The sequence below is a fragment of the Hibiscus syriacus genome, unplaced genomic scaffold (assembly GCF_006381635.1).
Source record: "Hibiscus syriacus cultivar Baekdansim isolate YM2019G1 unplaced genomic scaffold, ASM638163v2 tig00110422_pilon, whole genome shotgun sequence".
In the NCBI taxonomy this organism is placed as follows: domain Eukaryota; kingdom Viridiplantae; phylum Streptophyta; class Magnoliopsida; order Malvales; family Malvaceae; genus Hibiscus; species Hibiscus syriacus.
In genome coordinates, this window is record NW_024062732.1 from 672,840 (window position 1) to 686,069 (window position 13,230).

The following is a 13,230-nucleotide window of genomic DNA, read 5'->3' on the forward strand; positions in this document are numbered from 1 at the left end:
AAGGAGTCAGAGACAAGAGCTAAGAAGCCACTTGAGCTCATCCATACCGATGTGTGTGGACCGATCAAGCCAAGTTCTCTCGGTAACAATAACTATTTTCTTCTCTTCATTGATGATTTTTCAAGAAAAACCTGGGTATATTTCTTGAAACAGAAGTCAGAAGTTTTGAAGTATTCAAGAAGTTCAAAGCAGCAGTGGGAGAGAGAAAGCGGTAGAAAGATCAAAGCCATGAGATCCGATCGAGGTGGAGAATTTACTTCCAGGGAGTTTCAAGAGTTCTGTGAAGCAAATGGAATTCGTCGACCATGACAGTTCCTAGATCCCCCCAGCAAAATGGTGTGGCAGAAAGAAAGAATAGAACAATCCTCGACATGGCACGAAGCATGCTCAAAAGCAAGAAAATACCAAAGAATTTTGGGCGGAAGCAGTGTGCAGTCTACTTGTCAAATCGATCTCCAACAAGAAGTGTATGGGAAAGACACCGCAAGAGGCATGGAGTGGAAGAAAGCCTGGCATTTCCCACTTGAGAACCTTTGGAAGTATAGCCCATGTTCACGTACCAGACGAGAGAAGAACGAAGCTTGATGATAAAAGCGAGAGTTTTATCTTCATCGGCTATGATGCTAATTCGAAGGGCTACAAGTTGTACAATCCAGACAATAAGAAGTTTGTGATAGTCGAGATGTGGTCTTCAACGAAGAAGGAGAATGGGATTTTAACTCCCATACAGATGACTTCAATTCTTTCCTCAGTTTGAAGAAGATGAGCAGACAATGAGGGAGCAACTAGATGAATCTCAACAAGAGCTTGCAACTCCACCCACTTCACCAACATCAACCACTCAAGGAGACTCATCACCTTCATCATCGTCAAGTGGGAGTCAAAGTGAAAGAGTTGTGCACGAACAAGAAGCCTTAGAGATCTCTATGAGGTAACTGAACGACAAGATAATCTTACATTATTTTGTCTGTTTGCCGATTGTGAACCAGTGAGCTTCAAGAAGCGGTACAAGAAAAGAAATGGAGAGATGCGATGGACGAAGAAATCAAGGCCATCGAGAAGAATGACACATGGGAACTTACCTCACTTCCCAAGGGACATAAGGCGATAGGTGTCAAATGGGTGTACAAAACAAAAGCAAAACGCCAAAGGAGAGATTGAAAGGCACAAGGCGAGGCTAGTTGCTAAAGGCTATAGTCAAAAGGCTGGAATGACTATGATGAGGTATTTGCTCCTGTTGCTCGATTGGAGACTATCAGACTAATCATTTCTTGGCAGCTCAAAACAAGTGGAAGATACAACAGATGGATGTAAAGTCTGCCTTCCTAAATGGAGTTCTTGAAGAGGAACTTTACATTCAGCAACCATCAGGCTATGAAGTCAAAGGGCATGAAGACAAGGTGTTGAAGTTGAAGAAGGCTCTTTAGGGCTAAAACAAGCACCAAGGGCATGGAATAGCCGAATCGACAAGTACTTCCAAGAGAATGGCTTCAAATGTCCCTACGAGCATGCTCTATATCAAGATCAAAGATGAAGATATTTTGATCGTGTGCCTCTACGTGGACGATTTGATCTTCACTGGAAAACCCAAGCATGTTTAATGAATTCAAGGATGTGATGATGAAAGAATTCGAGATGACAGACATGGGGCTCATGGCGTACTACCTTGGCATTGAAGTTAAGCAACAAAATGATGGAATTTTCATTTCACAGGAAAGCTATCAAAGGAGATACTGAAGAAGTTCAAGATGGAGAACTGTAAGCCAATAAGCACACCGGCAGAATACGGGATCAAGATGACCAAACATGAAGAAGGCGAAAGTGTAGATCCAACATTCTTCAAAAGTTTGGTAGGAAGTCTACGCTATCTAACTTGCACGAGACCCGATATTCTTCACGCAGTTGGATTGGTTAGTCGCTACATGGAATCCCCAACAACCACCCATTTTAAAGCCGCAAAGAGAATTCTTCGCTATCTGAAAGGTACAATTGACTTTGGCTTGTTCTATTCAGTTTCTAATGATTACAAGCTTGTTGGATATAGCGACAGTGATTGGGGTGGAGACATAGATAATCGAAGGAGCACTACTGGATTCGTATTTTCATGGGAGATATTGCATTCACATGGATGTCAAAGAAACAACCGATTGTCACATTATCCACTTGTGAAGCGGAATATGTTGCTGCTACCTCATGTGTTTGTCATGCAATTTGGCTTAGAAATCTATTGAAGGAGATTGGTTTGATACAAGAAGAGCCTATCAAGGTTTGTGTCGACAACAAGTCAGCCATTGCCTTAGCGAAGAATCCAGTATTCCATGATCGAAGCAAGCACATTGATATTCGCTACCACTATATAAGGGAGTGTGTTGCAAGAAAGATGTGGAAGTTGAATATGTGAAGTCACAAGATCAAGTTGCTGATATTTTTACCAAGCTTAAGATTAAGGAACCTACTAGGGTCACGAGATCAAGTTTAAGGGAGGGTGTTGGATCATAAACTTGATCCATTATGGGAGCCTAAACCCAAACCCAAACTAAATTGATGTCATTACTTACATCATTTAATTAAAGATGTCATTGCTTACATCATTTAATTAATGATGTCATTGCTTACATCAATTTAGTTAGGTGAGAGTTAGATATTGTTGAATTTGTAATGGTTTAAATTAGTTTATTTGTGGTGTAGGATTGTTCTTGAGTAGTATAAATACCCTTCCCATTTTAGTTTTAAGCATCAAGAAAAATAAGAGCTTCTAAGTGAGTGAAGAAGCAAAGTCTTATAAGAGTGAGTTGTAGTTCTTGTTTTCGAGTGAGAGTACTCTTGTAATATTTGTTTGAGTTTCAATAAAAGTTGTTTGTGTGAGCGTTTTATTTCCAACACCATGGATCTCCATTATCGTAGTTGGGAGCATCATTCCCCTCCGTTCCCCGCACCAAGCAGTCGAATAGGTAGTTCTGATCAACCTTCAAATCCGCCTATCAGTCAAAGGACCACCTGGAGCAGCTCTGATATGCCAAGACCAGGATCTTTTATGCATCCATTTGTTGTTGGCCACAGGTATTCCCCAATACAATTGACATTCGTGATGTGATTCGAGTTTTTTTGTACTCTCTTCATGGAAACTAGGAAAATATGTAGAACATTTTACCATTTTGTTCTGCAACCATATCCTAGAGAACATCTACAATCTTCTCCCTCAAAGAATTACTCATTCCCTAAAAGTGCCGAATGAGACAAGTTGAGAAAAACATAAAGTTCGACTTTCATGGCTGCTGCTTTCTTTATCACAGACTTAGAAAAGAAAACATTTTACTCATGGTCACATTTTCTTCATTAATCATATGGAAGGTGGTTTTTCTGCCATTTAGTTTAATTCAAGTGCTGTGTTTCTGCAGTTCTGGTGCAAGAGCAGGGAGTTCAGTTGCTCCCTCATTGATCCCTCCTTACCCTTGTAGCAATGCTCGGGCCCGTGATAGAGTACAGGCTCTCCAGGCATACTATCAACCACAACTTCCTAGCACTTCACCTGGCTTACGGACACCCATTGTTTCCGGCTCCCGAAGATCAAGCAGTCATAGAAGTCATGTTCAAGCAGGGTCAGCAGCCTCATCATCTGACCAGGTGGGTGGCTTCTATTTCATTCCATCTGGCCCATTAACCGTAACTTTCAAGAGGCAGAAAATCCTCAACCAACTCGGTTCCATGGATGGGAAAGAGATCATTTTCCTCCATTTTCACTAAACCAGGTCGACAGGGAAACCAGTTGGGGCACATTCCATCAATCCGCTGCCGTGCTCAGATATCGGTGTAAGATCCAGCAGCTTTCGCCACAGGCACGGATCTGAGAGGATGCAATGACAAGATCATTCAGAACTTATCTTTCCTCATTTTACGCCCTTACTGGGTGAAGCAAAACTACCCCTATCATGAATGAAACTGAAAGTTTATGTATGCTTTGAGAGACATATCGTGCCTGAAACTGTCAATCCCGGCAGGCTAAAGAAACTGGGAATGATGCTCCGGAATCGGTAGTCGCACGGTGTTTGTGCTGGACGTGGATTTGCTTCCTTTGGCTTTGAGGCATGTCAAATAAAATATGCGAAGAACAAATGTTGGATAGTATAACCAGATTAAGCTATCGCTTTGCAGTTGCATGTGGTTGAATAGAATGAATCTGAGTGACCCCACGTAACCGTATCCTTGGCTTGTAGGTTAACTTCTCCTAAAGTTGCGCAGCCTCCATTATACAACCAGATAGGGTTTAACCAACTTGGCCAAGTTATACTTTTAGGTGTTTATTGACAAAAAAAAACTAGAATTATAGTGCTTAATTTTTAATTAATATTCAATGTTGATTTAAACAATAAAGAGTTCAATTAAATTTCTAATTTGTGAATTAACAATATCTTAAAAAAATTAATTCCAAATCTTCCATCGAATTCCCATATCAAACCATTTCTCTACATACAAACAAGAGCATCGAGAACATCCGACTAGGAAAGATGATTTCATATAAAAGAAAAATATTCAAGCATGCAATCATGAAGTCCAAGCCATAACGATGAACCAGTTGATGTTTTAATCCACAGCCAAGGTTTAAGAACTAAATGTGAATACAATGCCAACCCTTAGACAAGTAATCTGACATTCAAGCTAAGAAATATTACAACCTGCTATAACGATAAAAACTTGATATCCTTGCACTCAATCCAACCGTCAATCAGATTTCACCTATCAACCACAACGCAGGCATTTATCAGAATTATGCAAGGGGGTAAGAATCAACGGGAAGTAGGGAAAGAGATTCAAGTAACTTACAGATGGCGAACGAGAATGAGATAAACTGCGACTCCGGCTCCTGCTCCTGCTAGGGCTGCGGTTTGGTGGGGTTCTTCTCACATTTTTACTGTGAGGCTGCATATCCAGTAATTGCAAAACACCAAGCTTTCAAAACACTCGATAAAATGTCCCTAACAAATTGAATTCGACTTACAGATGGAACTGGTGACCTTGACCTGGTGCAAGATCTGCAAAAGGTTCCAGAAGCAATTAATAAAATATTCACAACAATTTTCTACTTCGGTCCCAAGGCATCAACATCGCTTTCACCTTGGGTTAAGCTAACCATAAAAATGGATTATATCATAAGATCTTAACAAGAATCCAGCGCTACTAAAAATTCAATATTGGTTTTTAACGGAAGGTGACTGTAAATAAAGAATAATAGAAATAGAGAATGAAATCAGTAAAGCAATGAAAATACATAAATATTTAAAACAATGAAGAACATCCTCCATCTCTCTGTCACCAAAGACATTTCCTTTGCACAAATTAGAAGATGATGGTGTCCCAAGTTTGTCATATTCCCTGATTGTGGAGAATGGAGTAACAAAATTAAAAGCGTTTATTCCAAAGTGCTTTTAAATTGCAATACCCTTTCATTTATTCCGACCCGTTTGAGCTCTCTTGTGATCCAAAATCACAATATAATTAGAATTTTTAGGCCTTTTAACAGATTCCTTAGGTGCTCGACAACAACAGATTTACCTCAACAAGAAATGAGTTGCAGGCATTTGAGCACCACACCCCATCAAGTTCCTAACATCCCATCCCCAGATGGCCGCAAATTGCCAGATCTAGCAAGGAAACAAGGCAGCCCTTATGAAAAGGTATGAAAACTGGTGAACCAAGTAAATCTTTTACTTAATTACCCCACCAGTTTGGATTTTGTTTTTAAACTTAAAACTGATAAAAGAGTTTTAAGGGTTCACAAAACAAAACACAATATGGAAAGATGAAGTGCTTTCTAGTCTAGAATTTTATTAGATTAGAAAACAATAGTACTTTCATTTTGCATTCAACGTGACAAAGATTGATTAAAAAAAATTGGGTCCTTATCTGAGACAAATTGTAAAGCATAATTTAATAGTGAAAATGACGGTGGGTGGCTATAACACACAATCCCTAGTCTGAAACCACAAGCACCCCCAACAATAGGTAGCTTAAAACTTTGAAAGCAGTAACATGCAATCAGATAAACTCCTAGATACTTTTAAGGAGGCTCGCTCATACAAGGAAAGGTATAAGCAATTCGCTATCTACACAATATCTGAGGTTTGCAAACTTTTCTTTGTCAAAGCCAAAAGCTGACATTAATCAAACCATGAGCAGGTTTTAAAATGTTGACATCATGCACACAGAGCATGAAAAATGCACCTCAAGATTCTTAAGAACAGTTACACTATCAAACAATGAAGAACTCCGATTAAATAAAAGTGGTCAAAGAAAAAGATGTGAGCCACTAAACATAGACAAATTCCGACTGAAAGCAATTTTTGCATTTAGCAGAAGAAAAGGATAAACCATTAAAAAACAGTAATAAAAACATCAACAATATGCAAAGGAAGAAATAATAAATACACTTATGCAATAACCTTGAAAAGGAGCGGGCTGGTGACACTGAACGGGAACGCAGTGAAACAGACCTAGATACAGGTGGAGACCGGCTTGAGTATCTTGCCCTCGGAGACTTGCTGTAAGATAGATCAAATAAGGTAATTTGGATATGGAGTGAAACATAAATATCAATTTTCACCAAACAATGAAGACTTATCTCCTGCTCCTGCTGCTACCATAACTGTGGCCGCGACTACGGCTTCGACTGTATGGGCTACGACTTCTGGAGTAACTGTGCCTAGAATCATACTCCTCCACCTGAATATAACGTATACTTGATCAAGTAGTTTTGCACAAGCATGGACCAGGAATAAATATGCATCTAACATACCCGTATGTAAGCCCGGCTAAATGCATTCCGAAACAAAGAGTCATCAAGCTTCTTTATCTGCAGGTTGAATAAAACTCATTAAAGCAGGTTAAAACACTCAACAAACACAACTCTACATAAACAAGCTAAAGCATAAACTAGACAAGGTTTAAAGCAAAGCAGCTTACAGCATATTTCATATCATCATAGTTTGTGTAATCTACAATCCCTGTCATGCCTGCAAAGAAATTGCAGTGATACTTATATAACATCACATATAATTTATTTCAAGGTAACTGTCAATTAAATGTAATTTAGAAGGCAATCAAGTGCAGGTGCACACTTGCAATGCATCACGTAAAATATATACATAGAATTCCATCCGTCAACATAGGAAACAGCTGGCTGTCTCAACAGTTTCCAATCCATTGGTCACATTACAATCAGAGATCTCCTCCCAGTCTGTACAGTATATAGACCCAGCATTCTTGAAACAAGCCATTCAGTGTCAAGAATCCTACAGAAATCTAAGCTAATTTCAACTGAAAAGTATGGGATGATGCATTGATGCATGAAATAACATATTAAGGATTCTAATATGATTCTTCTTACCCCCACGATCACGAAACACTTGAGAGAAACAAACGTCCCCAGCTCTGCGCATGTGATCCTGGTCATAAATCAAAGACCATTTAACGAACACAAACCGTATAAAATGACCAGCACACTAATATGCATTTTGAAAACCATTAAGCAAGGACTATGTTACTCCTTCATATGGAGTATAATTGAAGAATTCTACTAAAATTTTATTGTTTCATCAGTTATGTACTGGTTATACAATTTGACTAAATTGAAACAACTAAAGAACAAAGAATAGTTAAACAACTCACCTTTAGGTCTTGCCATGAGACAGAAGAGGGTAAACCAGTCACCAGAACTGCACATTAAGCGATAATAAGATTAACTTAATCAACAAGCAGTTTAGCAAACTTCAACAATATTGTCAGAGGCTATACATATTACATACCACGATAGTCAGAGCGTTTGGAAGGTCCGCGGCTACTGCTACCACTGTAACTGCTATGGCGATCCACAGAAGATGAAGGCCGCCTTCGCCCACCATGAGCAAGTTCAACCTAAAACACATAACAGAATACACGTGGTTAGAGTGTCAAAAGTTCTTAAACTGAAAAGAGACTATAACCTTAAAGCAGGAACAAGGCAAGACTAACTACTAACCCATAAATAGTAGCCATCAAAATCGTACCCATCTCGACCACGAATTGCATCTTCAGCATCACGGGGGTCCTCAAACTGCAATTATCCATTTGGAATACTAAAACTCAAAATTTGATTTCTTATTTCTTTGCCCCACAATAACGACAAAGGAAATCTCACCTCAATAAAAGCATAACCAGGGGGCCTTGGTGGGATCTTCAAGTCAATATCAACAATGGGCCCATACTGCAGTATAGAAACACAAAAGCCACAAACAAATCATTCTTCTTTTTTTAAGAAAAAAATGCATTGAACAATCATTTGGAAACTCATTAATTTATTGTAGTTTTAAGCTAAAGTTAATTAAATATAAAGAAATCCTTCAATCATTTTCACCCTGAGTATATAATCATACGCAATATCTCGACTATCTGCAAACGTACCCTATAAAAATAACTGAAGACACTTTTACATGTAGCACTGCTTGCATGATATATTTACTAAATAATCAAGAACAAAAGTATATTAAAAAAATTAAGAAAGCGAGAACAAGAAAAATAAAAGAAACTAAAACCTTGTAAAATAAATCTTCGACTTCTCTGAGACGAGTGTCACCAGGCAGATTGCCCACATAGACCGTGCGGCTTGAACGATCCATTTTCCCTGAAACATAACTCAGTTGAACATATATAAATTTATTTCCAGAAAACTTCAATTTTAAACAATAAGAGTTCTCTAATCCTGAGAATACATATATCAAGAAAAACAATCAAACATCTTTCAATCGCCATTAAAGAAAGCTGATTACACACAATGATATAAATAAAAATTGAGTGTAAATATGTAAAACTTACCTTGAATGGTGAAAGATTGAGGGAAGTTTGGTTTCAAAGGGCAAAAAGAGTATTCTGGAATCTGGAGGGCTTTCGTGGCTTTTGGAAGGAGTTTACATTAGAAGGTGTAATTTAAAGGAAGAGAGACGCACATCTAGACTTCTAGTTTCTTCATACGTTCATGTCACGTGTTCGGTGTTCCTATTTTGATTCTTTTTGTCTTATGGTTTACGCAATGTCAACCGTTGGATTTTATGATGCTGCTGCCTTACGGTTTTACGCTACTCTATTTGTTCTATAAGGGCTGGTTACTGACCCAATCCTAGTCTCCTATTGGGCTTCTCCACATTACTATTATCATTATCTTCTCTGATACTTTGGGTGTACATATGTTAGATTAGGAATTAAACCAATAGGTTCTGATTTAATCAGGTCGATTTTTTAAAAAAAAAAAGATTTGGGTCTGGTGGGGTTTCTTAAGGTTGTATTTGGGATGGGTCAAGTTCGAGTTTAAGGTGCAAATATCATATCCGACCCAAAAATTATAATTTTATCTTATATATTTAGGGATAATTACAATAATACATCTCTATATATTATTTTCTCTCAATTAAATCTCTATTTTTATTAAATAAAAATAATTATTTTTAATAAATATATTATTTTGGGTCGAATTCAGATTTTATCTTAAAAATCATATCAGATCGAGCTCGAATTTTATCTCGAAAAATTAGGTTGAGTTCGAATCGAGTGGATGATTATAATTATCGGATCAGATTATGTGAGCCAAAAATCGATCCGACCGACCCATGCCCATCCCTATGTTAGATAGTGTCGGATTTGATTTTTTGTCAACTCAAATTTAATCTGACCATCATATAACTTTATTTTTTTATTCGAATTTGAATTTTAAAATGTTTTACCCGATTCTTTAAAGAAAATTATACTTAACTTGGTCCAATTTAACATAAATGTATATAATTTTACTTTTATTCCTAAAATAGATACCTTATTATAAACATGTAGATATTCTTTTGATAGAAGTTGCTAGTTTTATTAGAAAGATTAAATATTTAAAATTATAGTAAATGTTTACGATCATAAATGTAAACTAACGACGTAAATAGGACATGTTTTTATAATCACTAACACAAAATCTAACCACTTAAGATCACACAAGTACCATACAAAGAAAAAAATTAAAAATTTAACAAAAAAACTCGAACAACGAATAAATATGAACATATATGACCGCATCGACAAGCGAGCCACAAAATATGGTAGAGTTACTGAAAGACATTGACAAAACCACAAATCAAAACAAAGTGAAAAAACTAATTACGAATACAAATTGCGTATCTAAATCTAATCAGATGGTCAAAAGCAGGAAAGATCAACATGATAACAAATAAGCGTCATCTTGATCAATTGTAACGATGTCAAATACTACCCTAAGAAAAAAGATAAACTAAAATAACATTTTTTTTTTTTGAAAATATAAATGTAACAAAGAAAAATTAAAGATGTGATATAAAAATTAAAGTTAAAATTAGAAATATACAACCGCAAACTAGGTCAAAGATTAGTGTTATCGTCCACCAACCAAGAATAGAATAATAGATAAATGACTTTAAAAATTTGGAGAAAGATCAGCCAAGGTTTTTCTAATTAAAAAATATAAATATAAAATATTATTATAACAATCTATAAAATATAATTATATTATTATCTCAAGTTTTGTTGAGTTAAATGAAGTTTATCCACTTTTAAAAAAATTAATATTATGAAATTGAACAAAAATTTTGTTAATTTTTTTAAAATAATTTAGAATAATTATGAAATAATATATTTATTTAAAAGATTAAAATTCTAAAAAGTTCGGAGGAAAATTTCCAAATGGAGTTGATAAGAAATCTCCACGTGGTAGAGTCCAACCTTCTCTTTTATATATATACTGAAAAATAATAAAGAAAATATCTCTAAATTGTTTCTCCCTCTCTCTCTCTCTCTCTCTCTCTCTGATATACTAAAAAATATAATATTTTTATTTTATTTTCAGATTATTACAAAGCAAAAGGGACCAACTGTGGCCCAGACAATATTACAAGAAATCAACTACAAGGCCTGATCAGCAGACCCAAAGAAGGGAACCATTAGGGTTTCGTAACCCTATCCGCGCCGCCAGCAGCTGTCCGTCAGATCCATGAAAGATCTAAATTGTTTCCCTCTCTTATTTCTGTTTCCCTCTCTTATTTATGTTTCTGTCGGAAAGGCGTATTTTCTCTCCAAAATAATGACGGAATCGAAGAGCAAGTTTGAATCCATGAGGGAATGGGTTGTTAATCACAAGCTTAGAACCGTTGGTAATTATTTTTCCTTGGTACTTTATTTTTTTCTCCTGGATGTATTTATGAGTTTCTTTTTGTAGGATCTTAATTTGATTTGTTTGGGTTTGTTTTCAAATAAAAGGTTGTTTGTGGTTTAGCGGAATTGGGAGTTCCATAGCTTACAATTGGTCTCGACCTAACATGAAAACCAGCGTCAAGATCATTCACGCTAGGTAAATCGTTTTATCAATTTTCCATTTATTTTTCATTTGTTTGGTTATTGTAATTTGCATATATTTCCTTGGGTTCATGCAAAAGTATTAGAAAGTAATGATAATTGAAAAGTTTCCTCTGCAAGCTTGAAAGAAGATGTAAAAAATTTGCTTTTGTATTCCGTGTTTGAGAATTTTACATGGTTTCAAATCATCCTTCCATTCCTCTTGGTTTTGGGTCATAAATGGTTTGATTATTAGTGTTTCTAGCTGTTGGTTTCGATTAGATGAGGTATGTATATCAACCATCTGAGCTAGGTGATGCAAGTAATGCTATATTTGGGGCCTGAATTTGATTCTTGTTCCATAGCGGTTGCTAGATATGAATTTGGTATGGTATGAGGGAGGTTGTATCCCAAAATGGTTCATCCACCTCCTTTAAGACCTGGATTCGAACGGGTGGAATGATTTTCCTTGGTTCATTGTGATTGGATTTTTTCTAAGTTATGCTGAAACTACTGTGACATGTTATTTTGATTGAACTTCATGTGATATGATCTGTTTCATTATTTAAGTTTGCCTGAAGGGTATATGCTTACCTCGTTAGTCTTTTATGCCAAAAAGATTCAAAAGAACAAAAATGGTTGAATCCGGTTTTGGGGGTTCAAGGGTTTGCGGAACACAATTTTTCTCTTTTTACACGTGCAACTGAAAATACCGTTGTTTGTTACTTTGTTTGAGCATTATGTGATACTTTCTGTTTTATTCTACAAGTTTGCTTGAAGACTATATGTGTACCTCTTAGGCTTTTATTCCTAAAAGAAGCCAAAATGGTTAAAACGTGGTGTTTTGTGGGGGAGGAGGGGTACAGAGAAGGGTTTCAAGGGTTTACAAAATAGTAGTTATGTCCTTTTACATGTGCAAGATTGATACCTCTTTAAACCATGCTTTACTCTTCTTTTCCATTATCATATTGCTTATTATGTAGCTTCTTTTATTGTTGCATTTGTTTTGTATTTGTTGCAAAATTGATGTTTGCGTAATCTGCCTCTTGTCCTAAAAGAGGACAAAAATGGTTGAAAAGAGGGTCGGGGTTGAAGGGTTTATGAACATTGTAGTTCGTTCTTTTTTTACATGCGAAAGATTGATACCTCTTTAAACCATGCTCTACTCATTTGCATCCTCTTGTTGCTTGTCATGATGGTTTCTTCCAGGGGCTTATTTGATTTGATATGTATTGCATCCTTTTTGTTCGAGCCGAACTTTCATTTTGTCTTCATCAGCTTCTGATAGCTTTCTATGCCTACACCTTTCTTTACTTACCGTGCCTCATTGGTAACTAATTGTCATCTGCCTTTAATTCAGGTTGCACGCACAAGCCCTTACATTGGCCGCACTAGCCGGTGCTGCACTAGCTGAGTACTATGATCACAGGAACAAGCCGAAACCCGATCCATATGCAAAGTACCTTCCATACTCGCACAAAGAGTAGATGACTCATTAATTTTGCCCCATTCCTCATTACATTCTTTTCAACTCTTTACCTTATTTACATAAAACATACATCTGGGGCTTCTAAGTGGATTGAGATTAAGTTTTTATCTGAGCAATTTACAGAAATCAAAGTGCTTTTTTTTCTTTTCCATCTATTGATGGATGGCTGATTCCAATTTGTATTAAACATTTATTATCATATTGATTGGTTGAATTTATGGCCACTTGGCAAATGATCACCATCTTATTTATAAAATATGACATACTTTTCTTTCATTTCCAAACTAGGCGAAATGATGTTACTCTTTTTATTATTATTTTTTGTTTGAGATCGTGGTGTTTAGTAGCTACAAGCCAGACTGTCAATATAATTT

At 36.4% G+C, this 13,230-nt stretch overlaps 3 protein-coding genes across 5 annotated transcripts; 2 read left to right on the top strand and 1 right to left on the bottom strand.

The window, feature by feature from the left end:
* Positions 1 to 2,884: 2,884 nt before the first annotated feature.
* LOC120124643 lies at positions 2,885 to 3,911 on the top strand. The gene is made up of 3 exons (XM_039143257.1): positions 2,885 to 3,060; positions 3,399 to 3,624; positions 3,750 to 3,911. Exons 1-3 carry the CDS (start codon positions 2,885 to 2,887, stop codon positions 3,846 to 3,848), a joined length of 501 nt encoding a protein of 166 aa, XP_038999188.1. The 3' UTR covers positions 3,849 to 3,911.
* A 616-nt stretch (positions 3,912 to 4,527) lies between these two features.
* LOC120124695 (serine/arginine-rich splicing factor SR30-like) lies at positions 4,528 to 8,947 on the bottom strand. Of its 3 annotated transcripts, none has more exons than XM_039143293.1 (14): positions 8,845 to 8,947; positions 8,565 to 8,653; positions 8,171 to 8,236; positions 8,012 to 8,086; positions 7,800 to 7,908; positions 7,663 to 7,709; positions 7,382 to 7,439; positions 6,958 to 7,007; positions 6,791 to 6,847; positions 6,617 to 6,717; positions 6,438 to 6,533; positions 4,997 to 5,030; positions 4,822 to 4,917; positions 4,528 to 4,734 (listed from the first exon to the last, which is right to left on the bottom strand). In XM_039143293.1, the coding sequence occupies exons 2-14, from the start codon at positions 8,646 to 8,648 to the stop codon at positions 4,720 to 4,722; spliced, it is 888 nt and encodes a 295-aa protein (XP_038999224.1). In that variant the 5' UTR covers positions 8,649 to 8,653; positions 8,845 to 8,947; the 3' UTR covers positions 4,528 to 4,719. The 3 variants fall into 3 exon arrangements, 2 of the variants coding, with proteins under 2 accessions (XP_038999224.1, XP_038999223.1); XM_039143292.1 differs by having other exon boundaries at positions 6,438 to 6,536; XR_005516296.1 differs by lacking the exon at positions 4,528 to 4,734 and adding an exon at positions 5,551 to 5,639 and having other exon boundaries at positions 4,825 to 4,917; positions 6,438 to 6,536.
* A 2,052-nt stretch (positions 8,948 to 10,999) lies between these two features.
* LOC120124697 lies at positions 11,000 to 12,982 on the top strand. Its single transcript, XM_039143294.1, has 3 exons — positions 11,000 to 11,186; positions 11,293 to 11,383; positions 12,728 to 12,982. Exons 1-3 carry the CDS (start codon positions 11,027 to 11,029, stop codon positions 12,852 to 12,854), a joined length of 378 nt encoding a protein of 125 aa, XP_038999225.1. The 5' UTR covers positions 11,000 to 11,026; the 3' UTR covers positions 12,855 to 12,982.
* The last annotated feature ends 248 nt before the right edge of the window (positions 12,983 to 13,230 follow it).

What these genes read in the sequence shown, in the direction of transcription:
- LOC120124643 (XM_039143257.1), top strand. Translation starts at nt 2,885, where the DNA reads ATGGATCTCCATTATCGTAGTTGGGAGCATCATTCCCCTCCGTTCCCC. An exon ending in CCATTTGTTGTTGGCCACAG is followed by an intron (nt 3,061 to 3,398) that starts GTATTCCCCAAT and finishes GTGTTTCTGCAG; the next exon opens with TTCTGGTGCAAGAGCAGGGA. An exon ending in CAGCCTCATCATCTGACCAG is followed by an intron (nt 3,625 to 3,749) that starts GTGGGTGGCTTC and finishes TCACTAAACCAG; the next exon opens with GTCGACAGGGAAACCAGTTG.
- LOC120124695 (XM_039143292.1), bottom strand. Translation starts at nt 8,648, where the DNA reads ATGGATCGTTCAAGCCGCACGGTCTATGTGGGCAATCTGCCTGGTGAC. An exon ending in GGTAGCAGCAGGAGCAGGAG is followed by an intron (nt 6,537 to 6,616) that starts ATAAGTCTTCAT and finishes TCTATCTTACAG; the next exon opens with CAAGTCTCCGAGGGCAAGAT. An exon ending in CAAGGTCACCAGTTCCATCT is followed by an intron (nt 4,918 to 4,996) that starts GTAAGTCGAATT and finishes CTGGATATGCAG; the next exon opens with CCTCACAGTAAAAATGTGAG.
- LOC120124697 (XM_039143294.1), top strand. Translation starts at nt 11,027, where the DNA reads ATGAAAGATCTAAATTGTTTCCCTCTCTTATTTCTGTTTCCCTCTCTT. An exon ending in TCACAAGCTTAGAACCGTTG is followed by an intron (nt 11,187 to 11,292) that starts GTAATTATTTTT and finishes TTCAAATAAAAG; the next exon opens with GTTGTTTGTGGTTTAGCGGA. An exon ending in GTCAAGATCATTCACGCTAG is followed by an intron (nt 11,384 to 12,727) that starts GTAAATCGTTTT and finishes CCTTTAATTCAG; the next exon opens with GTTGCACGCACAAGCCCTTA.